This window comes from Squalius cephalus (assembly GCF_949319135.1).
Source record: "Squalius cephalus genome assembly, chromosome: 11".
Taxonomy (NCBI): Eukaryota; Metazoa; Chordata; class Actinopteri; order Cypriniformes; family Leuciscidae; genus Squalius; species Squalius cephalus.
Genome location: NC_137132.1, coordinates 12,806,218 through 12,830,862, shown reverse-complemented (window position 1 = coordinate 12,830,862; position 24,645 = coordinate 12,806,218). Strand labels below are relative to the sequence as shown.

Sequence of the window (24,645 nt, the reverse complement as noted above, 5' to 3'; positions counted from 1 at the left end):
CACTGTATTCATTCTGTGATGAAGTTAACAAATACGACTATGTAAGTATTTTGTTTATTTAAAACTTTGTAAAAAAAAACAAAAACATATTGAAGTACACTGAACTCATTAGAGTATAGCAAAGCTATAATCAAAGAAAGTTAAAAGTAATTTAATGTACGGTTGAAGACGTTTTGATGTTATTGTAAATTTATATGTTATCTCGTAGTATTTTGCATTGGTTCGTTAGTTAGAGCAAGTTTAATTTAGTTACCATATAGCGCCCTCTTCTGGTCAAAATGTGTTTGTTTTTTTAAGTTGCAGGCACTTAATGCGTCAAGGGTTGTAATATGGATAAACCCAACTGTTGGTTTAAATTAAAGTTTAAACCTAGGTTAATTTAAACCAACGGTTGGGTTTGTGCATATTTGACCCAAACATGATTTGAAACAACCCAGCATTTTTACTGTTTGACGAGAATAATTAATTGATTAATTCATGTATTAATTAATAAATTAATAAGATTAATAACACAAAGGCAAGATATAATTGTTTAAATTCATTTATAAATTATTTTCTATATCAGTATATTCACAAATCCAAAACAGAACAGTGCAACTGAAACCAAATAGGCTCTATAACTAATCTTTGAATTCATCTTTGTAGCTATCACTTGAAATTTAACAGTACATTGAGTTCATACACAACAAATGAAAGTGGCTTGGAGAAAATATGAACTAGAAAATTAAACACAGCACAAGGCTAAGAGTTACTATATCCATATATACTTTACAAAAGGAGGGGAAAAACACATTTGAACTCCACAACTACATCATTCAGGTGTGAGTTACTGTCATGTCAATTTTGAATGCATCCTGTATTTCATTATTCCTTAAAAGAGTGAGATAAGATGTTTCTTTTTCTCTTTCAATGCATCAAAAAAGTAAAACCACCAACATTTTAAAGTTAAAATCTTTTCCTGACCCAGCAAAAGTACATTCAAGTCACATGACCACACACAAGCCTTGTCTGTGACCCAGTTACACTCCAATCATCAGTATAAAACACACACAACCAGTCAAAAGCTCGGACACACCTGACTGACTTTGTTTCTCATGATCACAAAACCTTTTGACCTAAAGGCTATTGCTTGAATACTTTCAATTTATTTAAAAGACAAATATAAAGTTCCCCTATGAATGATTTTTTTTATATTTAGTTTATTATTATTATATAAATTAGTGTGAGTTTAAAGAAAAAGCAGGGTTTGAAGCAGCTTAAATATGAGTTTTGATTGCTTTAATATTGTAACATGCTGAAATAGTAATAATGAAGATCGAATTGTGGTCAAAACTTCTGACTGGTCATATATTAAACTAAACACATAACACTTCAAGCAATACTGAGGCATCTTTTAAGCCATAAATCTTGAAATTGACAATCTTTTATTGTCAAAAAAATAAATAATTTACAAACACAAAATATACACACGTCAATCAAACCACAATTAAACCACATAGTACTGAAGTAAACATTAAAATCTCCGGTACCCTCTGATTACTGGTCTCTCAACAATCCCATAATGCATCTTAAAGCTACTGTTTATTGTCGTTGCCTTGGAAAACCTACAGTAGCTTCGGTATCGTCATTTAGACAATTAACTCTTTAGTGAGTTCAGTGTTACTGATGCGCAGCAAGTACCAGTAGGATTTACATCCTCACACGGTGATGAAACAATCAACTGCCAGTCAATCATAAACTGAAAGTGCCAGTAGGGTAAATTTCACAGAAATATCATGACGATCATGACATCACCCTAATATAATTGATAATTCAGCATAGTCTCTTATAAGTCCTCCATCTTTTTTATGGAAAATGTGTATTGCTATGAAGTTAAAGCTACAGAATGATTTCACGACATCCGGTTCGTTTTAAAACGGCTCTGATGCTGAATTGCCGATTGCAGATTAATGCAGAACTGATAGCTGCCACTTCTACTCTCACGGACATAAACATCAAAGACTGCTGGGTAATTAAAAGGCCCATTTCAGAGGCCAAAGATCAGCGGAAAAGCATATTGATTGTTTAATTTGGCCTCAAGTCTTATTTAAGGGTGGTAGCGTAGTTGTTTTTCTCCATGAACTCCTTTAGTTTGGTGGGATAGTCTGTCATAATCCCTGTGGCTCCAAGGTCAAAGGCACGTTTAAAGTCCTCCTCGTCGTTCAACACCCAGATATACACCTGTGGTTGGAAAGGAAAAAGCAAAGACCAGTGGAAAAGTCCCATGATGACATTCCAGACAAGAGTGAAATTCCATTCAAAGCTCCGGCCATCTGCTCATAAACATCATAGCACTCAAAACACTGTTTACCCATAAAGCACATGTGGTGTATGACCTAAATCTCATTTAAAGATTAGTACTCACTCACCTGTATTCCTCTGCCCGTCAGATGATCGAATAGAGCTTTTCTCATGAGGAGCCTGAAAATAAATCCAAATTATCATTCCACCATATTAACAAGTGTGAATATTAGATGCTTGTAATTACTGAGGCCAGCATGGGCAAAAACACTAAAGCAGGGGTGTATTCCAGAAAGCAAGGTTAACTTACAGTCAACATGTACCCTGAACTCTCGGTTGATTAACCCAAACCTTGCTTACTCGAGGTATGCAGGTTCCAAAACCGCAGTTTGAGGAAGGTTCAATCAACCCGGAGTATGAAACTCAGAGTTAACGGTGACAAAGACAGGAGTCACCATTACAAAAAAAACGGATGCTATTGAAGAAGCAGGCCATTCTTCTTTTTTTATTTTGTTTAATGGCGATTTACACTCTTAGTATTTTTAATCGTATCTTTTAATCTTTAATCAGTTTTTTATTACTGTGAACAAGAATTATATTATTTGTTTGATGCTAGATTTCTAAAGTTACTAACCACTCAGAATTTTCACTGGCCACAATTTTAACATTGATACCGTGGGGGAAAACAGCCATATAGATATTTTTTATATTTTCTCAGAATTTGGTAGCAGGTATATTAGGCTACTGTCACTTTAAGACCTGACGCACGGATCAATTATACTGTTACACATGTTGTTTTCTTTCTCAAATGTTTACGTTCACTTAAAACATAACTGTCTGTTTATGTGAATACTCACCAAGACTGGCATTTTGACATATTTATTTTTTGACTCAATTTAATAGTAAGTAACCGTTTTTTGTGTGCGCACTTTGGGTGTGAGCACAAAATCTGCATGAATGTGTAAAATTATGAGCAATTCGCGCAATCCCACAGCGAAATTCAAGCCCTGTAACAAAAACAATATTCATCCGGAAAAAAATTAAATGAGTGATTTAGGAAAGGCGGGTTGTGTGTTAACTTGCTGTCGGAGAAATTAGAGAGGGAGAAAGTGCAGCTGGTATCGTGTATCTATTCTGCGCAAAATGAGTACTGAGTATATATAAATGCTTATATGCTTAATGCTTATATAATATTGTGTGAAATCTGTCACGCCCACTGGAGCCTCATCAATATGGCACGCATAAGCTCAATACTTCTGAAGTAAACTAACCTGCAGCGCAGGTTATGTTCAGAGAATAAGTTGCTATTGCTACTAACATACCCTGAAATTTACCAAAGGTTTTGGAACCAAAAGTTGAGATTATCAACTTCCTATAGTAAAGTCGCATAACCTGCTTTCTGTAATACCCCCCAGGCAGTTTCACATTCAAGAAACATAAACCGTGTGAAGGAAATATTTAGGTAAAAGGTTTATAGAGGCCAGAGTGTACATAAACTCACGTGTCTGCCAACCACGTTATAAAACGCTGACTCCGTGTCTGACGCTCAGGATCTTTGAGTCTACAAGAGACAAAATATTTATCACTTTTCAAATTCCCAACAAAATCTTTAGAGAAAATGTCTAGCAAAGCACTAGTTTTATGAGCATCCAAAGGTCATCCAATGCATGAAATTAAAAGAGCCTGAATCTACTAAAGGGTCAAATCTAAAGACTTTTTTTTTAAATCCTGGAAGAAAAAGAACGATTGGAGCATGTATATGTAAGTATGACTAAAATGCAAATGTTCCTCACTTGGAAACAATTGAAGGCATTGGAATCTCCAGGAATTGTTCCTTGAGTGGGACGAAGGGCAGGAGGCCTGTGTAGAAGAGACCCACTAACAGCAGCACTCTGGACAAACTGAACAAGACTGGGATTTGCGGATTCTACAAAACAAGCGGGAAAACATCAGACATTGACATTTCGCATACTCCGAGTTAGAATAATTTACTGTCAGAGTAAATCAATGTTGTTTACTAAAAAAAAACAATGTTTCACCTCTTCGTAACATTTCCTAACGATTTCATTGCTGGAGTTTCCCCAGACGGTCAAATGCTCCCTGTTGTATCGGATGACCATCTCGGACACCTGTCGGAAAAAAGGTAGAACTCTATTTTGCTTCTGACAAACTTGTCTCACTAACCTGATTAATTTTAGTGGTGACAAACAGCCGACAGACAGAGGATTCAAGGAAATGAAATATGAGCAGGACTGGCAGGGTCATCACACCTTCTTGATGAGGGTGTCGTTGTTGACCTTGATGTCGATGTTTACAGGGGTGTTTGGGAAAGCTTCAAACACGTCTTTCAGCAGTGGGATGCGTTTGTCATCTCCTCCTTCACAGTAGCACTCTGAAATGAATGTATACTAAACATATTTGAATCAAGTAAACAGTGGCTTGTTTTAAATATGTATTTTTTAGTTTGCACGTCTTTTTTGCTTTAATTACAACTGCATTCAAACTGCATAAATTCCAAAAGTTTGTAAAAAAAATCTTATAATCATGTTATCCTGTGTGCTTTTAAGAATGACCCATAGAGCTTGTGTCCGGGTCCAAGCCTTTACTCGTTCCACTTGAGAATACTATCTCAACGCCCGTTTATGAGCATTATTTATTCATATTACACATTTAAGCTAAGCATTTAAAAACGTATGGTGTACACTACAGTCTCTGTGCTCACTGCATCCCAAACTGGAGTATTTTAAGGATTTATAAAAGATGAATCACTGTCCGAACATCCGGGATTTCGGTACAGAGATAAAGGTTAGGATTATATTTTTTTGGTAGTATTACATCACATCATGAGTGTATATTAGCACCATTTGTTGTTTTCTTGGTGCATCTGGTAGAGCGTTTGGACCCAGAAGCGGTGACGCATGACGTCAAACTTAACAAATGGATACAAAGAAGCTCACATGATCAGTTACAAATTTGTTCAGTGACAGAAATAGTGAAGCAAATAGCATTTCCATATAACTTACTTTAATTTTTTTAATCCTATTTTTTTTTTTTTCAAATTCTAAAACGTTTCCAGGATTCAATTAAATTTGTTGAACATAACCTGGACTGAACACTCACCTCGTTTGAAAGTCACCCCAAGCTTACAAAGGTAAGGTGGAAGTTCCTAAGAAGACAAACACACACAAACACTTTTATATTACAGCATTTATTTATTGACATAAGAGTTTTACGTCTGCTACAAATTAGTCAAGGATGTTTGAAGTTTCTCCACTCACAGCATAAGCCACATCAGCGATGTATGAGTTAATGCCAGTTGACCTCTTGAGGTTGGAATCATGCAAAACCACCACCTGCTCATCCTTGGTCAAATGACAGTCCAACTCCAACATGTCAGTGCCAAGTTTTACAGCGCTGAGGAAGTAGAGAACATTCATTTTCATCCAGAACATCATAGAATATTTTTGTACAATTTATTCATCAACTGATGATCCCACTTAGAGGAAGGATGAAACATATTCAGAAAAGAGGAAAAACCACTCCATAATACTTCTGAATTCTACAACATCAAGTATACTTGTATATTAACTAAACATGCTTTGTGTTAGTAGAGTCACACTCATCAATGCAAATCAAAGCCATAAACAGCAGCCCATTGATAAACTCACTGCTTGAAGGCTGCCATTGTGTTCTCCAAGTTCTCACCGGCCCCTGAAGATGAACAAAACAATATGTATCAGGACAAAATGTAGCTTTTTTGTAGTAGCAGTGCTTTGTTTGCTCACTATATTGATTTTGGTAGTAAAATTACTTGGTAATGTTTATATTCAGACTATATCTATATGTAGTTTCTATGGTATTCCACTTCACAGTCCACACTCCAGTGCCTAGTCAATAAAGATAAGTTAATGATGAACCAACACTGGCCCAACATGAAGGTATTATGAAATTTGTCTTATATCTCTAATTTGACATAATCCAGATTTTCAACCAGGAATGTTGTGAACTTCAGGTCCTGGTGTGATAAGGGTTGTGGTAAGGCTCTAAGACTTGTTTGTTGATGGTAACCTAATGTAATTTCAACAAATTATAAATGGATTATATATGGATAAATATAAACTTCTAAAGTCTTGCTAAATTTTTTGCAAATTAGGCATTTTATTCAAAGAAATACATCATTAAATGATCATTTAGAAATATCTAGTTGATAAATTACTTTTTCAAACATCTGGGAATTTTTTTATTATAAATCTTTATGTGATCGATCTGGCACAGAGGATTCGGAAATTATGGGAAGGGGTGTTGTAGTTCCAATTGATGAGGATTTTGGGACAAAATATGGGAAAATTATAAATTAATATGAGTCTGTAATCATATGTAAGCAATTCAGCAGAAGATATAACACAGATTACATAGGTTAACCAGACCATACACATGCTTTTAACAATTGCTTTTCCCCCTTTTGTCTTAAATGCAAAATTATTGGAATAAAATACTTTGTGAAAAGTAAAAAAAAGTATAACCCTTGACACTTGTTCCTGTAACAACATTCCTGTCTGATAATTTAGTCCTCACCATATCCCTACCCCTATCCCAAACCCTTCCCATGTTATCCCTAAAATCAGAGGGAAATGGTTGGTGAATAACACTGATGTAAAAATCCCTAACCCGGGTTGTAAGCCTAAACCTGACAAACCGTAAACTTGTCCTTCAAATCTTACTGGTTGGTTGGAACTTGGAATGTTGTTCCAGGTCAGGATAAACAAAGATATACTTTGTGAAATCATGTTCACATACTGGCTGTAACGGACGTAGGCCAGTAAGGGCTGTGTGTGTAAAGTAAACCTAAATCCCCTTGCCTCAAGAGGCGTGCAAGTGAATGACACTAGTGACCGTGTAAGGTTAATTCATTGACTGTGTCTCAAAACCTAGCTAAGTCATCATTTTGCACATCACATATGTCACCTATATTTGACATAACTTATAAAAGCATCGTTTGTCCACTCACCGCCGCGGTGTGAGATGTGTCTGCTTCGGAAGGCTTCTCTCTTTCGCCGGTGCAGCAGTGACGGACACTTCAGCAGTAACGCCGATGTAAGCACATACCCGGTAACCGTGGACAAAACATAAACCACGGCGCTCATTTTTACCTTTAGCTATCGGACAAGCAAGTCAGACCTGTAAATCACCTTAAATGACTAGAAATTCATTAAGAAGGGACGTAAAACGCGACAGTCTCTTCTGGAGTACCACACACACCGGTCGATATCATCCAGCACCTCTGGCCATCCGCCGCTGCCACACTCTGTACCGATAAGAAGAAAGCCGAGAGAGACTCTGAGGCAGAACATATAGTATCAGTCAGATTAGATCCTGCTTTAGGTGCACCGTCATGCATTTCTTTGTAAACCCACCCATGGTATTACAGTCCAATGTTTCTTGATAGGCCATCCCCCTGCGCAGTTTAAATATTGCTTCGGTCAATAACAATAACAGTCGCATGAACGCGCATGCGCACTACGAGCATCTGGTGACGCGAGTGAACGCAAGAGGATGCTAATGGACTTCTTTCGGATCAGATGCGTTCAACTGAAAACGCGTCAAACAAACAAATTAACAGTTTGCTTTATTAAAAAACGGTCAGTGATAGAATAGATCCAATGTTGATCAGGAAATCAAAATTAAATAAATGTAATAAAATAAATGTAAAAACATTAAAAACTAATTTATATATATGAAGACTTCAGATGCAAAAGCCTCTAAGTCCGTCTAAAGTTTTTGTTTAATATTCATATTTTTATCAGGCTCCTATGTATAGGTTTCTACCCAAGTACCGGCATTTCTGAATGGGCTAAGGTTGGGATTTAGTGAGTTTGAAGTGAAAGTATTTGATGAACGACAGAGGTGGCTTTTTAGGGACTTTTGCATCGGATTTCTATCCATTTCGGATATATAGCTTAGCTATTTCATAATCTACACACACACACACACATAGCCTATAGTTTATCTAACATAGGAATCACACACAAAAAAGGGGGGATTTATGTCTATAAAACAAAAATAAATGATGGGACACCAAAGTTTTCTGTATTCATTGAAAGTTCCTATAATACATGATCAGGCAGTAGTTTAAGATATTGAAACAAAATTAGGCCTATCTATTTTTGACCTGAATGCTGCTGTAAGGTATAAAAAGGTGTTATCTCTCGATTAAAGTTCAAGTTCTCATTGTTTTAGCTGTTCTACAAGTGCTCTTTTACATCAATGGAATTTATGAGGGATTATTGGATTATGCAACTAAGGCATGAGACTTTAGAGCATAAATAACCAGACTCTATTATCGAGAGTAATAATGCTTTTATATGTGCAATGAAGTTCCTGTAATAGCTAAATACAATTTCACATTATTTCATATGTCAGAATTCACAGTGTTGAAACCCTGAATAGCTCTTCCTATAAAGTGCAGGCAACCAAGTGTGTCAAAGGTCAGTCAAGTCGGTCTGTCAAAGTTCACTACAAAGTTCAAGCCTATATTGCAATCGCTAAGAAATAAGAGATACGACGAAGATTGTCTATTGAAATGCTTCTAAACTGAAGCTCTCTTTAAATACGACATTGAAGACATTGCTGTGTTTCCATCACAGTTTTTTGTTTTACTGCATTTACCTAGTTATCCAAGAAAGAGAAATCTGGTTAGTTTAACTGAGAAGTTGTACAGATAAAGTTTTACATGTCGACATCACTCGCAACAACCCTTCGAGAATGGAGGATTCAGGAGAAAGAATTACAGCAGCTTCAGGTAGGATATTATCTTTCTGAATCTGTTCTTGCCCAAAAGATTCAGAATCAAAGACCTTACAAAACAACTGAACTTTTCTGTTGAAATAAAACATCTCTGTGTCCAGGAGACCCATCGGCTTTACCTGCAGAAGTTAGAGGAAGTCTCCAAACTTCAAAAAAGCTTTGCTGCCTCCATAACTCGACAGAAAAAGAATTTAAAGGACAATTTAAAGTCTTTGACTAAGTAAATAAAATGTGTTTTTAGTTTGTATTTGTTTTCTTTATGATCTGTTATGCTGATTGTCGCAATTTAATATACATTTCCTACTCTGAATTATAGATTTGATAAAGGACTGACTGAAGAGGAGAAGAATGAGGTGAAGGAGGTCAAAGGTCACATTCAAAATATGCCAAGCCTAATCTTTCAAATGGAAGCATTTCTTCCAAAGAAAAACGGGTACAGGAAGATTACTTAATGAGTCTGTTTCGGAAGGTTAGCGTTGTAGTTACAAGTTGAATGTTATTTTTGCTTGTCTTTTCAAGGATTTATCTCAGTCTTGTCCTTGGGAGTGTGAATGTCAACCTTCCAAGCAAAGAGGCAAAGTAAGCACCAAATAAGATCTACTGAAATGTATATAAAATATATATCAATAGCAATAGATTTGTAACTTCATGGTAACTTTATGCACACTACAAAAAATTAAAATGATATTTTTCATAATATTTTGAGGCTTGTTTTGAGAGTATATATCTAGAATTAAGCTTGCACCATTGACAAATAATTTTTGTGTTACCAATTGAAAAAAATAAATGTACTTATTTATAGTTATTTGAATAATTAATATATAATACATTTCTATTTATTTAAATTTGAATACAATGACTTTAGAAGATGCACTGTAAAAAATGATTGAACTTATTAAGGAGATTGGTTTAATCAACAGAAACTCAAAATAATAATAATAATAATAATAATATATATATATATATATATATATATATATATATATATATATATATATATATATATATATATATATATATATATATATATATATATATATATATATATATATATTAGGGCTGTCAAACGATTAATCGCGATTAATCGCATCCAAAATAAAAGTTTGTTTTTACATAATATATGTGTGTGTACAGTGTATAATTATTTTCTATATATAAATACACACACATGCATGTATATATTTAAGAAATATTTGCATGTATATACTGTGTATATATATTTATATTATATATAAATATTTTATATATAAATAACACATTTTTCTTAAATATATGCATGTGTGTGTATTTATATATAGAAAATAATTATAATCCATACACACACATATATTATGTAAACACAAACTTTTATTTTGGATGCGATTGATCGTGATTAATCGTTTGACAGCCCTAATATATACATATCTGGACCACATAAATCATCTAAGCTGATTTGACAAAAGAAAACATTTTTGTGATAACAAATTATGAAAATATTTTTTACAGTACAACTAAAATGTACACAGTTTTGCTTCTCAGTTTATCATCTTTTAGCTTATATTTTATACTTATTTTATCATATGCTTGTCCACTTTGTAATGTAGAGCTGAATACAAAGATGAGTATGAAAGGTTCAAGCTGTATGTGACGGTGATTCTGTTCCTGCTGACCTTCATCTGTCGCTTCTTCATCAGCTACAGGTAAGACTGAGTTCGCACGGGTCTGTCTGACAAGCCTTCCCTCACTTCACATTTCATGCTTGCTTTTGCTGATGTGTGTCTGCAGAGTTTTCGATGCCCTTCTGAACTTCCTGTTGGTTTGGTACTATTGCACCCTGACGATCCGTGAAAGCGTCCTCATCAGCAATGGATCCAGGTCAGAAACTGTCAGATGAAACTTTAAGATACTTTTCAGGTTTGAAGATGTGACATGCTGTCACACGAGAAACGTTTGATCAATGATGGATTTAATAAGCTCTCTCAAGGACCTATATGCTTTGATTTATATAGGATTAAAGGCTGGTGGGTTTTCCACCACTACATTTCCACCTTTCTGTCTGGGGTCATGCTAACCTGGTGAGTCATTTCAGACTATTCATTTCAGACCAAAGCCTTTATGTATAATGCATTATAATGTATTCATAATGTAAGTTATAATGAATTATATCTAGTGCTGTCAAATCGATTAATCGCAATTAATCGCTATAACATAAAAGTTTGTAAATATATATGTGTGTACACACACACACACACACACACACATACAAGACACACACACTTTTATGTTTGATGCAATTCATTGTGATTAATTGGTTTGCTAGCACAAATGATATATTTTCATAAATAATTGTGACCAAAGTTTCCTTGTTACATCTGAAATTGGTTGTTTGTCATGTTTTAATGCATAATACATTTTAAAGACGTAATATAAGTATTATAATGTATTATGACTGAGGTTACAACTCATGAGACAATACAATGCATTTAAAGGTGCATTAAAAGTATTATTAATCCATTAAATGCTTTTATAATGCATATAAAGGCTTTAAGTAAAGTGTTACAACAACATTAAAAACAACATTATCATTTAAGAATTTTGCCATATAGCAACTAACTAAAAATAATAATAATATTAAGTTGAAATGGTAAAAAAATATATTTAACAAATGGCAAAAGCACAAAATTACTGAACCATAAACTAAAAATAAAATGAAAACTAAAAAGCTCATTTTAAATATTAATACTGCTATCTTTCACAAGGAATTCAGGAATAGGTACAATTTTATGTTGGTATTAAATGCATCAGCACCAAAACAATGAATGATGATTTATGAATCAGTAAATTGCTGGTATTGATTTGCCCTCAAACAACAATTCTGTTGTATATGTAGGCCAGATGGTGAAACATACCAGTCTTTCAGGAACCAATTTCTGGCCTATTGTTTGTATCAAAGTAAGTTACAAGCCCTACATGCTAACACCGCCCTGTAAAACATCTGTTGCAAGAAAAAAAACCAACACTGTAACATTGAGAGATTCTGAAGGCAAACGGATCACTTTCTCTTTTAGGCTTTGTGCAGTGTCTTCAGTACTACTATCAAAGTGGGTGTCTCTACAGGCTAAAAGCACTAGGGGAAAGACACAACTTGGATATAACTGTTGGTAAGGATTTCTGACTTGAAGAAAGTGAAAAGCTTTATGTCACTTTAAAGCTATAACATTATTTGTGTTTAAACAGAGGGATTTCAGTCGTGGATGTGGCGGGGGCTGACATTTCTTCTTCCCTTTCTCTTCCTGGGTCATGTAAGTATTTGTTTTTAATATTTCAGAATATAAATATATTCAAAGCATAATTAGTCAGATTTGAAAGAATAAAGCTGCATATGAAATGCCATATGAACAGTATCATCATTTTTTGGTATATCTTGGTGAACACTGAATGTTGTCTATGTCACATGCAGTTCTGGCAGCTTTGGAACAGTATTTCCTTGTTCAGAATGGTTCAGCTCCCTGAACGTAAAGAATGGCAGGTCAGTGTTATTTTTAGAGATCTTTCCACAACATCATGACACTGAAGTGATAAAATATGTCAAATTCATTATACTTATGAATAAATCTGTTGAAAGTGTGATTTCGAAGTTGCAATCATCTTATATCTAATATCTTCATCTCTTTTCACTGTAGGCTTCCATGTGTGGCTTCTGCTTTCTGGTTCTGTTTGCTGGAAATTTTTTCACTACACTTGCAGTTGTTCGCCACAAACGCAAAACCCAGCAAAATACCAAGAGTCTGTGATTTTTTCCAAGCTTTCGTGTAAAAATATCAATGAAGACAACAGACGAGATCTCCCGCAGTTATTTTTGCAAAATAAGCAAGAATCTATAATAAAGTTGTTTGTTTATTTAAGTGAAATTTCCAAGCTTGAATAAACTATAAGAATGAAAAGTGTTATTTGTTTTATGTGAACTATAAGTTAATTAATTAAGACCAACAAATTAAATTATTTCAATAATAATGATGTTAATTACAACATATTTACATTTATTTACAACATAACTTATTTATTCACTTATTTATTTATACGATATAAACAAATTAAATGCATATTATTATAATTGATTCAACCAATGAAGACTCACGTGGAGGATAACAACAACAACAACAACAGCAATTGTTGTAGGAGTAGTAGTAGTAGTAATAATAATAATGCTGATTTTTTTTTTATTACATGATTCAGATAAATTATATAGGCCTACGTATTATTATGATTAAAAAATTCAGACAGTGAATGCTCACTTGCGGAGTTAAATGACCTGAGATGACCTCATTTTCCCAGCATTCTTGTCATAACAATATGGCGGCGTCCTTCGGCGTGCAGCCGTAAAGTGAGCCAGATATTTATACGCGACAAATTAAGTTAGATATTTGGCTGGCTGGTGTTATATATTTATAAACAGTACTGTCTTGTTCGATAGACAACAGAAAATGTTGTTTTTAGCGGTGTTTTCGAGTTTGGTGTATTCTACAGTCGGCGCTGATTTGCAAGGTAACGTTAGGTTTATTTTGAAACGCATGGCTAATAATAACCCATATAATATGAGTTAAATTAAACTGTTAATCATATATAACAGTGTAGCCATGTTCTAGTATGCACATGCACTTATTTTTGCACGGTTAGGCTGTGTGTCAAAACCTAGTGAGCTCCCTACCTTCTTTACCAGTCTCGGCGTTTCTAACGCGGATGTAATGGTAAACAATGCTGTTTAGGTAGGCGGCGTACTAGGTTTTGAGACACAGCCGTTCCATAACGATTGTCTATCTCATCAACAACTAATGTTGCTTATTGTGTGCTTACATCATTCCCAATATGTCAAGTGCTATTAGTTTGCGCAAATTATATTTTCTTGCATTCACAGGTGCTTTGAATGATGTTTGGGATTTCACTGAGAGTTACCTGCTGTCTGTGTGGCAGAACAGGTTTTATGTGTACACTACTACTGCTGTTCTCATAGGAGTCTGGTGTATTGTCAACATGCTTTTCAAAAAGGTAATTAAGTGTGTTTACGCTTAAAGGTTCTCTGCTACTTAAGGTCTTTGTTAGGTTTTGCCTTGTAGTTTATAATGAACGCCCAACATAACATTGTCTTTTTCTTTTATAGACAAAAACGGTCAACCCTGTAAATCCATGGCCAAATAAGTCTGCAAAAAAACACGAACTTTCACCTGTAAAAGAAAAGGTCATTCATGTTTCTGGGGTCAAAGTCTTCTATGGATCACAAACAGGAACAGCAAAGGTATATACAGTATAAATAAAATTATATTTGTTTTTTTAGTGAAATGGCCTATTTCAAAGAATTACATGCCAATGTGTGGTTTACTATTCTTAACTTTGCTTAGGGATTTGCAAAAGAGCTTGCTCAAGACGTCAGCACTCAGGGGATCCAGTGTGAGGTTATAGATATGAAAGAGTATGACCCAGATGACAGACTGGCTGAGGAGGTGAGCATAGCTTGTTTTCAAGTGTTATTTCACTGCCCAAAATGTGATGGACTGGTCCCATACTTCATTTCAGACAGGAGGATCATTTTCAACTTTGAGGTAGTAGAAAAGGATTATTTAAACTTGAGGATTTGTCATGACTTTATGATAAGAATATCTCTTTAGGAATGAAGAATATAATAGGAATTACTGGGAGCTTCATATCTTTTAATTACCACTTATAGCACTAACATTTAAAGGAAATATTGATATTAAGGCTGGCAGTTAATCGCAATACTTCTCCCTGAGCGGAATGTAAAAAGATTGACCCGCGTTTTATCCCACTAGAACTTAAATAATTAAATCTCAAGAGTGTAAAGAGCAAAATATCATAATTTAATTTGTGTCCTTAAATGACTTCTGTACTGCCAGATAAAGGAAAAAACACAACTGCTTCTAAAAAGGTTTTTTGATTGAATTTAAATTTGTTCATTCTCACACTCTGAATCAGTGCATAGTTGAGCTGAATCACAGGACAGCTCATAGTCTAAAAGACCCCAGTTGTTTTCCTTCCAGCAGTTATATAGCATTATAAGTGATAGATCATGGTTTATTCATGATGTTTGCGTAACATTAGGTAAATCTCAAAAACGGTCAAGAAAAGTCCAGATCATATTTTGCTCAAAATAAAAATAATTAAAAAAATGAAGTATTTTGGATAAATTAAACTAAGCTTACTGTAATACCATTACGCTAAAAATTTTATAACAATTGTATGTAGTCTACTGTAATGCCATGGGAGAAAAACTTTAAAATGTTCATAATTTGAATTGAAGTGCCATTAAAAAGTACACATCATGGCAGTATCTGTTGTACTGAATTTCATTTATTAAAAAAAAAAATACAAAAAATCGTTGTCCATGCAGAGAATTTTAATTATTGTATTATACATTTTTCACACAAAAAAAATGAAAATTTGTGTTTGTCTTAATTGTCATTAAAATGTCAAAAGGTCCTTTATACAAATATAAAATATAGTTATAGTGATTTGTAATACAAATGTTTTTCTTTTGATTTTAGGGAAATAATACCCAGTTCACCCATTTAGTATTTGGTAATCAGTCTTGTCCATCTCAGAAATGTCTTCATGCTCCCATATCATTCTTCTCTAGTGTACAAGCAAGATGATCTGTGTGTTCCTGGTGGCCACATACACTGACGGACAGCCCACAGAGAGCGCCGAATGGTTCTGCAAATGGCTTGAGGAAGCGTCCACTGACTTCCGATATGGGAAAACATACCTGAAGGGAATGAGATATGCCGTCTTTGGGCTGGGGAACTCAGTTTATGTGGGCCATTACAACACCGTGAGACACGCCTGCATTTTAGCATCTGTTTTTGATTGGATTGTGTTGCATGAATCTTGCACTAAATATATTTTCTGTTTTCAGGTCAGTAAGAACATGGATAAGTGGTTGTGGATGCTTAGTGCCGCACGGATCATGACCAGAGGAGAAGGCGACTGCAACGTGGTGAAGAGCCGACACGGCAGCGTGCAGGCCGACTTTCAGGCCTGGAAATTGAAGTTCCTGAGCCGGCTGCAGGCCCTGGCCAAAGGGGAGAAGAAAGCCTGCTCTGGCAAGTGCAAGAAGAGCAGCTGCAAGAATAAGAAGAAACATAAGGAGGAGGCAGAGGACAGTCGCTCGCTCGCTGAGAAGAACAACTCTGAGGCAAGCCAGCCCTCCTCTCTGATGTCTTTGAACACATGTAGTCATGGTAACTGCTCTCGCACTGCACACCCAGAGAGCAGATTGTTCCTCTGCAGTCTGTGGTGCACTCTTGTAAATGGGATCTGAACAGCAGGGGTGACATTACAGACTTCTGAGGAGATTTTATTCTTTTAGATGTCCCACTCATATATTTTACCTTTTGGAAACTTCGTCCTCATAAAGTTAAGCTCCTTTAATTCCCATTTTTCCCCTTTCCCACTGAAATCGTTCAGGTTTTCATGCCTGCGTTTCCCCTGATTAGAGAGTCAAACAATGAAGTAACTGACTGTTACTACCTAATTTGTCCGCAAATAAACAGAGTGCATTTGTTTACAAGTCTATTAAAATGCACTTTATTAATCAAAGTTATTTAATTCAGCTTTGTGCAATCATAAGTAATTCTAACTAATAAAATTCACAGCTATCAATTCAAGCAAAGCATTTGTTCATATTTTATCGTAGACATAGTTACGAGTCATAGAAGATTAGAAAAATATATTTTAACATTCAGAATAATTCAACTCAGCATCTCCATGCCATCATTAGTTACATTTATCTGGACCAGAACCACATTTCTAAAAGTGGGACATCTATAGAAGGTGGGAGTTTAGACTAAATATCATAGGCCCTGTTTACACCTGGTATTAAGATGCGTTTTGGTCGATCGGATCACAAGTAGACGAGGGAGACACATATCCGTTTACTCCTGGTGTCTCTTTTGTCCACTTTCTTCTGTCCTGATTTCTTCAAGTGGAGGGTCTATGGTCGGGTAAATGAATGTAAGTCTAATAGACAAAATAAGGGTTAGGGTAATGTTTACGCATTAAGTCAGTAGACGGAGAATAGACGAATTGAACACATTTGACCACATGAGCGTTTACACTATGAAAGCAATCCGGTCGAATGCATTTTCGACTCCCTCTGGAAGTGGTCTAAAGTGGACAAGCCCAAAACATTGTAGACCCTGGTATTAAAACACATCTTAATACCAGATGTAAACACAGTCATAGAGGGCTCTATTGACAACATCCGGAACACACCTAGTATTGTAGTAGTGACATTAAGTTTTAACAAATAATATTACAACCCACTTTTGATCCAACCAAATCCTGATGGATAAAATCCCGCCCAAATTATTGGCAATAAATGTTGACTTTTAATATGATGTGGTTCACAAGGGTTCCTGCTCATCTGAGGGTATGCACAGAGAGAATTTTTTTGCAAAAACAAAACAACAACAATATATGCTTCTGAGAGAAGTTTACATTTATTTTTCTTGTTTGTTTTTCAGGAGGAGCTGATGGAGTCCAGCAGTGATGCGGAGTCCTCCGCTGAGGAAGAGAAGTCTCATGGCTCCGTCATTGACATGGAGGACCTTGGGAATGTGATGAATCGTATGAAGAAAGCCAAGGTAAAAACAAAACCAGCTCCACTTTGTTTACTCACAGTTTGTGCTCTATCAGAGGCCGTTTAGTAGGGGTTTAAAGGGATAGTTCACCCAAAAATGAAAATACTGTCTATTTACTCGCCCTTACACCTCAAACCCATATGTCTCTATTTTGTGTTCTGTGGAATACAAAGTAGAATCTGCTCGCAGCTCTTTTTATTATGAGGTAAACATAACGTTACATGATATATTGTTGACAAGCTAACATCTTTCCGCGGTTGTATGACTTAATACATAATGATTTAAAGGGTTTGTTCACTCAAATTTAAATTCTATCAATTACTCACTCTAATGTTGTTCCAAACCCATGAGATTTTCGTTTATCTTCGAAACTACAAATGAAAATGTTTTTAATTAAACCACTGAATGTCCAAAAAACAACTTTGACACTTCAAAAAGTTCATGGAGACATTAAAAAAAGAAATCCATTTGAATCAAACAATTTAATCCAAGTTTTCTGAAGGTACATGATCACTTTATATGACAAACAGTTTTAATTTAGACTTTTATTCCCATACAAACTTTGATCAATGCACATACATAGAGAACATCAAAAATGATCAACTGAAGCTCAACTGCACTTGCTTGACGCACAAGAACCAATGAAGTCTCTTCTGGCATTTCAAGCAAGTATGGTTGAGCTTCTTTTTACCATATTTCATGGACGTTTCTAAAAAAATTTGATCTGAATAAAGTCGCTCCATCATATAAAGTGATCTTGTCTCTTGTGAAGATTTGTATTAAACCACTTGATTCATATGAATTTCTTTACTATCTCTTTGACTTTTTGAAGTGTCAAAGTTTTGGGTGAGTAGACTTAATGGAGGGGCAGAAATCTCTAGAGTTTCATTTAAAATATCTTCATTTTAGTTTCAAAGATGAACAAAAGTCTTATGGGTTTGGAACGACATGAGGGTAAGTAAATGACAGAATTAAATTTTTTTGGTGAACTATCCCTTTAAATTTCTATCTTTTCCTTACGCAAATCTATTGTTTGGCTTCAGAAGACTTGGAATATAGCCTACAATTAGTATGGACCGCTATGAAGGTACTATTTTGGAGCATGACGTAATCTCTATGAGCTGTCGTTGTGTGGAAAGAGCTGCTTGAAGATGCTTCAAATTTATACTTGGGTTTGACAATTTTTTTTTTTTTTACAACGAGCGGTTTTGGACTGACGTGAGGGTGAGTAAATAATGACAGAGTTAGGTGAACTCTTCCTTTAAAAGGACAGAGTGCTGGAGAGTCATCGGCAGTGGCTCCATTGAAGGAGACTGAGTGGCAGATGGTTTGCTACAGCAGACAGCAGCTCCAGCAGGCGCTGGGAGGACTTGCGTAACCGTGAACTGTGATCACTGACGCCCACTCTACAGGCCTGTGCGCAGGAGTGATTCATGAGAATGAAGCGCATACAAATCTTCCCATACACGCGCATATGCACACTCTCGCATCCTATTCGCAACAGAGAGGCTGTGAGTGCTAGAGCCGAGAAGATCCCAACCCCCTTTTAATCCAGTAAGATCCCTTTATGGATGCATTCAGGATTGGATGCATGTTTAAACGGATTCAGAAGATGTGTTTGGAAATGTAGTTTGCTTCTCAAGCAATCAGTCGATTGTGATGTTCCTGATACATAGATCAAATGAAATCCCAGAAGCTATGAATTTGTCTATGCTGGCAGACAATTACAGGAGAGAGCAAATATCTATATGAATAATCCTGATGAATTTAATAGCATTATTGATTTATTTACTTAGGCTGTCAGTTTTTAATTATTGTAGCACAGTTAGTTATCAAAAATGAAAGCATTTGTTTCAGAACCATCGAGACTACAGAGGAATACTGGGATTTTGAGACACATTTTACAAAGTTGAAGTACTTTGAACTTTTGATGTATTATCCCTGGGCGTTTTCACAACTAGTTTGTTTGAGTGCTTCAAGCGGTCTCAGGCCGATATAATATGAATATGCAAACACTCCAAATTATCTCAGACCCCCTAAAAGGACCCACAAACGAACCATACTTTTCCTTACATTTTTCCTTAGGGTCCTTTTGTGGCTCCATTTAGTCCCGTTTTAGAGGTGCAGTAAGCGTTTTCTGAGAATCATCATTGAACACAGTTGATATTTGAAATCGACCCAAACAAACACATCCCTCCTTTCATTTCTCCGCCCCCAAAATGCACGAACACACAATGCAAGCGTGGATGTCTCTTTATCATAACAGAAGCGAAGCAAAATAAATCTTTGCAAAAAATAAAGTGAAGATGATGAACGAACAACAAGGAAGAGCAAAACATGAACATACAGTACACAACAGAAGCAAGAGTTCTTTGTCAGTCACCAGCAGCACATTCTCAAAACTCACGTATTACTCGCGTATGGAGCAGAAACAAAGAAACCTCTGCATCTGTTTTCAGGCCTTCCCGCTTCAGTCTCTACAGTGTTAAAAACATTTCTAAAATTAACGCGGGTGCTAAAGCTCTTGCCTGGTGGAATTCCTCTGAGCTTTTTTCTTTTGTAATGTCTCTCAGCCATCTCTCTTTCTACACTTTCTACATTCATTCTTCAAATCTCCCTCTTGCTCACTCTCTCTCCTCCCCCATCATGAGTGGACATGCCCTCTACTGCTGATTGGCTACAAGTGTGTTGTGCTCGGTCTGATCCACTTTCAACAGCGTTTTTAGAAATCGCTTACTGAACGTTTAAGTCCAGTTACATTGTGAACAAAAAACACTTGAGTTCACTTGCAGCTAGTTCCCATGCTGGTTCACTGTAACTGAGCTGGGTTTGGTTCATTTGCATGTGTATGTGAAAACACCCTTAAAAACACTGAGCTTATGGTTCAAGACTGATGCAGCGGCCAAAGATCCTTAGGTAAATTTGATGCATGTGAATGCAGAACTGCAACAATCCAAAAATGTTCTTATCTTAGAGTAATATTTTAATTTGGGCTCTTAGCAATTTTTCCGCTTAATTTGATTTAAAACTTTACTTTAAATGTAACTATTTGGGCTCCCAATTAATTAAAAGACATCATTAAATTAAATTTGGACTAAGTCAGTTAGGTTTATTGTCATTTTTAGCAAATTGCGTGGAAATGATAGAAGGTGAGGTTTCTGGTTATATTGTGAATGATTCATTGTTATTTCAAAGAGAAAAAATCAATTTCATCGAAATGATCGTAATGACTTTTCCCTCTTAACCAAGTCTGTATGGCCAGGCTAAAAAAATAACCAGCAATATAGGTAATCATCTGAGGTCCAGTCAAATGATAATGGATAAAATGTTTCTCTGTATGCGTTTAATTCTTAATATACTGCTGTACTCTAAAACCTTCATGTTAGAAGTTCGATGCATTAGGAATTTCATGTCTGAGAGGTGAAGTGTGTCCTTTCTGTGTCATTGTCACAAAACAGATTTGCAAGAATATCCAGAGGTTTTCTGAATGTTCATCCCATCTGCCATTAGTCAGCCAATCAGATAGTCTCGCTCCAAACTCGCACCATTGGTTGAGCCAGTATTGCTGTGTCAGGCTGGTCGGGATGATTTAATTTGATGATGTAATTTTTGATAACGCCACAGTATGCCTCTTGTTTCTGCATATTTAGCTGTGATGGGATGTATTTTAACATAAAAGACACTTACATTTTGTTTCTAGTTTATTGACAGAAGTATTGTCTGCCTTCTACTGTTTGTGTGAGTCAATGCTCCACCAAAAGTCACAAACCTCTAATAACCCTTATGTTCAGCAAATGCCATTGGTACTCTTATGTTGATCTAGCTAAACTGTTTTTTTTTAGCTCTGAGTTTTTCATCTTCACGCTCTCCCAGAGCAGTTGCGCCTTTAACCCGGAGGAGAAACACGCCATTACTTTAATACTCTGGTGACATGATGCATCTATCAGTTGGTCATCTGCTCTGCTCTCTCTTTGATTTTGCTGTAGTTTATAATTTTTGTCTTTTAAGAGCAGTGAATACACTTTGAAAGTGTTCTTATATTATTGTAAAAAAAAATTCTCAGCATATTATTTCATATTATATAATATGCAAGACATAATTAGATGCATGCATAATTCACATTCTTAGTGGTGAATAATTATGTATTAATGACACTGGAATAATGACAACTGTTTTGAAATACAGAGTGTCTAGATTGTGTAGATATGGGTCTTGCGGGTGAAGAATTACTCCGCTTTGGCTCCAGATGGCATCAGAGACATATTGTATCTTGGCTTTACTAATGCAGACTCCTGACCTTGCATTCCTGTATGATCTGCACTGCTTTAGTTGTGATATTTTTTCATATAAAAAGAAAATAATTTCTATTTATGAGTTTATTTTAAAATAATTGGTCATCCCAGTATGAGGTGCATAGATGACAAGTAATCCATTCATAGGCTTGTGTGTATGACTCTGTGGCAGTTTCTGCATTGCTTGGAGTGGCATGATGTGGGTTACATTTGGCTCAAACACTGGCATGAGTTTTGAGAAGGTTTGTTCTACCAGTGGCAGAAACCTTTTAGAATAAATGTTCATATGGGGCTGCTAGTGGTGCAGAATTTGCACCTTTTAAAGACCCCCTTAAAGGCCATCTATATTTTTTCATTGTTTGAGTGTCTCTTCCGTTTACCAGGGCTGCATTTTTTGATTAAAAGTAAAATTGGTAATGTTGTAAAAAAGTATTACAATTTAAAATAACTGTTTTCTTTTGTAATATATATTTTAAAATGTAATTCCTGTGGTGGCAACTGTGGTGGTTTTCAGAATCATTACTCCAGTCAGTGTCACATGATACTTCTGATTTATTGCTAAAGAAACATTTTACATTAGAACAGTGTTTATTTGAAATAGATATCTGTTTTAACTATAAATGTCTGTACTGTCATGTTTGATCAATTTAATGCAAATTCATTATCAATTCCTTTAAAACATACATTGCTGTTCAGTCAGTATATATAAGTGTATATATATATATATATATATATATATATATATATATATATATATATATATATATATATATATATATATATATATATATATATATATATATATATATATATATATATATTACACACACACATATTTTTTTATTATATATATTATTACATACATGGCTATTTATTATTATTATTATTATTATTATTATTATTATTATAATTATTATTATTTATTTTTTTTGTTAAGTTTCTCTCCTAGGAAAGTGGGCCAAAAGTATAGGTGATATATTCTGCACGGCCCTTATTTCTAGTTAAATGCTCTCTACAATTGAGATTGTCCCTATCCTTAATAAACCAAATAAGTGGCTGTTGACTCCTTTCCATTATCCAATGTGGTAATAACCGGAGTATAGACTCACTCCCACTCCTAAAATCAATAGCCACTGCCTAAGAGCCTCTTACTTTTTGTGTTAAAGGAATGGTTCACCCAAAAATGAAAATTCACGCTCATCCTTATTTCGCTAAAAACCTGTATACATTTCTTTATTCTGTGAAACAAAATTATTTGATCATTTTATTTGAAGACTCGTCGAACAAGTCTTTTCATGCAACTGTAAAAGTTGTGACAATTCTCCAAAAATCCTCTTTTTCATAACATTCAGGTTTGGAATGACATGAGGGTAAGTAAATGACAGTATTTTTATTTTTAGTTGAACTGTTCCTTTAAAGCTCATGTGAGACATTATTCTGGTAGTCCACTGAGTATTTGCAGATTAATATATACATCTATATTAAAGCACACATTTCAATGTCATGCATAGGCTTAGTGCATGTGTGGATTGAGGCAGTGTTTTCACTGTGTAGTATTAGCAAGGTGGAAATTGAGATAACCGCTCGTGAATGGGTATTGTCCCGCGGCCACATCAGCCCGTGTGGGACGGGCGGCAGCCGGATCGGCTTGTTGTCATTTCGGCTGGCTGTCAGTCTTAATGTGTCAGCTGCTCAGCCTGAACTCTGCAGGTTCACTGCCTGCATCGCCGCTGTCACTTGCATGGGTGGTTTGTGGGAAATGGAGCGTTTCCAGCTAAAGAGAGCTGCTTCAGTTCTGCCAGTCTGAAAGAGGAGGGGTGCAGAGAGCCGGCGGTTGCAGCCTAGTCAACTCTACGTTGTGCGTGCCAGTTCCACGACAGATCTCGCTGTGAAAGGGCATAATGTCCGCTTCTCAACCCAACCCCACCTGGTGCCTTCCACCCGCTCTTACTGTTGGATTTTGCTCAAGGGACATTTTGTACTCTGGAACAAACAAACAAAGTCACACAAACACTGAAACACAGCAGGTTTAGCACCAGTCTCAGACCAGATGTTGAGGGACCTCAAAGTTTTGTCCAAGAACACAAATCAAGGAAGGCAGAGACGTGCCACTGAATGAACATCAGAAGGAAGCGCCTGTAGGGTTCAAGTGCCTATTTGTTTACATGAACGTTGTAGTTTGAAAGAACAGCGTTTAGAACAGGCTGAAAAGAATAGATTATATTATATTATGTTATAAAGGATAGAAAATATTGATACTATGTCTTTTTTTTTTATATATATATAAATCTAGGTCATGGTAAGAGCACAAACTGTGCCTTACAATGATAAATTGGTGTGTTTTTTATTATTAATTGTTTTGACAGTGTTTTACATACTGCACATTTCATACAGATCCTTTGAATGTACTTGCTGTCAGGGTAAGAGCACTTACTATGACCTATGGAGTTCAGCTTAGAATGATTATTCCCCTCATCTGCCACATACAGTGCTTTGACTCACAGTGTCTGAAACTGAAAACCAGACTGTCTCTGACCTTTTAGTGTGGAAAAAATTGCAAATACTGACATAATATATATACTTGGAAGAAATATGGAATGGTAACATTTAGGGAAAAGCAGCAGGAACTATAAGCC

At 35.6% G+C, this 24,645-nt stretch overlaps 3 protein-coding genes across 3 annotated transcripts in view; 2 read left to right on the top strand and 1 right to left on the bottom strand.

Annotated features, from left to right (window-relative positions):
- Positions 1-525: 525 nt before the first annotated feature.
- gdpd1 (glycerophosphodiester phosphodiesterase domain containing 1) lies at positions 526-7,815 on the bottom strand. The gene is made up of 10 exons (XM_079885954.1): positions 7,289-7,815; positions 5,949-5,991; positions 5,559-5,694; positions 5,401-5,446; positions 4,551-4,672; positions 4,320-4,409; positions 4,074-4,207; positions 3,782-3,841; positions 2,409-2,460; positions 526-2,220 (listed from the first exon to the last, which is right to left on the bottom strand). The coding sequence occupies exons 1-10, from the start codon at positions 7,422-7,424 to the stop codon at positions 2,083-2,085; spliced, it is 957 nt and encodes a 318-aa protein (XP_079742080.1). The 5' UTR covers positions 7,425-7,815; the 3' UTR covers positions 526-2,082.
- Positions 7,816-8,792: 977 nt separating this feature from the next.
- Positions 8,793-13,007, top strand: tmem120ab (transmembrane protein 120Ab). The gene is made up of 12 exons (XM_079885953.1): positions 8,793-9,079; positions 9,186-9,304; positions 9,401-9,517; positions 9,604-9,663; positions 10,668-10,763; positions 10,849-10,938; positions 11,073-11,138; positions 11,954-12,015; positions 12,132-12,224; positions 12,301-12,365; positions 12,524-12,592; positions 12,747-13,007. Exons 1-12 carry the CDS (start codon positions 9,011-9,013, stop codon positions 12,855-12,857), a joined length of 1,017 nt encoding a protein of 338 aa, XP_079742079.1. The 5' UTR covers positions 8,793-9,010; the 3' UTR covers positions 12,858-13,007.
- A 389-nt stretch (positions 13,008-13,396) lies between these two features.
- Positions 13,397-24,645, top strand: part of tyw1 (tRNA-yW synthesizing protein 1 homolog) — a 59,367-nt gene continuing 48,118 nt past the window's right edge. The window contains exons 1-9 of the mRNA XM_079886270.1: positions 13,397-13,608; positions 13,979-14,109; positions 14,222-14,356; positions 14,460-14,561; positions 15,713-15,907; positions 15,992-16,270; positions 17,601-17,720; positions 19,803-19,843; positions 23,564-23,757. Coding sequence (XP_079742396.1) covers positions 13,548-13,608; positions 13,979-14,109; positions 14,222-14,356; positions 14,460-14,561; positions 15,713-15,907; positions 15,992-16,270; positions 17,601-17,720; positions 19,803-19,843; positions 23,564-23,757 — 1,258 coding nt within the window. The 5' untranslated portion in view covers positions 13,397-13,547. The remainder of the gene's footprint in view (positions 13,609-13,978; positions 14,110-14,221; positions 14,357-14,459; positions 14,562-15,712; positions 15,908-15,991; positions 16,271-17,600; positions 17,721-19,802; positions 19,844-23,563; positions 23,758-24,645) is intronic.

Bases quoted from the DNA above. Each gene is read 5' to 3' on its own strand.
- gdpd1 (XM_079885954.1), bottom strand. From the start codon at position 7,424: ATGAGCGCCGTGGTTTATGTTTTGTCCACGGTTACCGGGTATGTGCTT. The intron at 5,992-7,288 runs GTGAGTGGACAA...GTTCATCTTCAG, and splicing joins ACACATCTCACACCGCGGCG to GGGCCGGTGAGAACTTGGAG. The intron at 2,461-3,781 runs GTGAGTTTATGT...ATTTATTTTCAG, and splicing joins ATAACGTGGTTGGCAGACAC to GCTCCTCATGAGAAAAGCTC.
- tmem120ab (XM_079885953.1), top strand. From the start codon at position 9,011: ATGTCGACATCACTCGCAACAACCCTTCGAGAATGGAGGATTCAGGAG. The intron at 9,080-9,185 runs GTAGGATATTAT...CTCTGTGTCCAG, and splicing joins AAGAATTACAGCAGCTTCAG to GAGACCCATCGGCTTTACCT. The intron at 12,593-12,746 runs GTCAGTGTTATT...TTTTCACTGTAG, and splicing joins CTGAACGTAAAGAATGGCAG to GCTTCCATGTGTGGCTTCTG.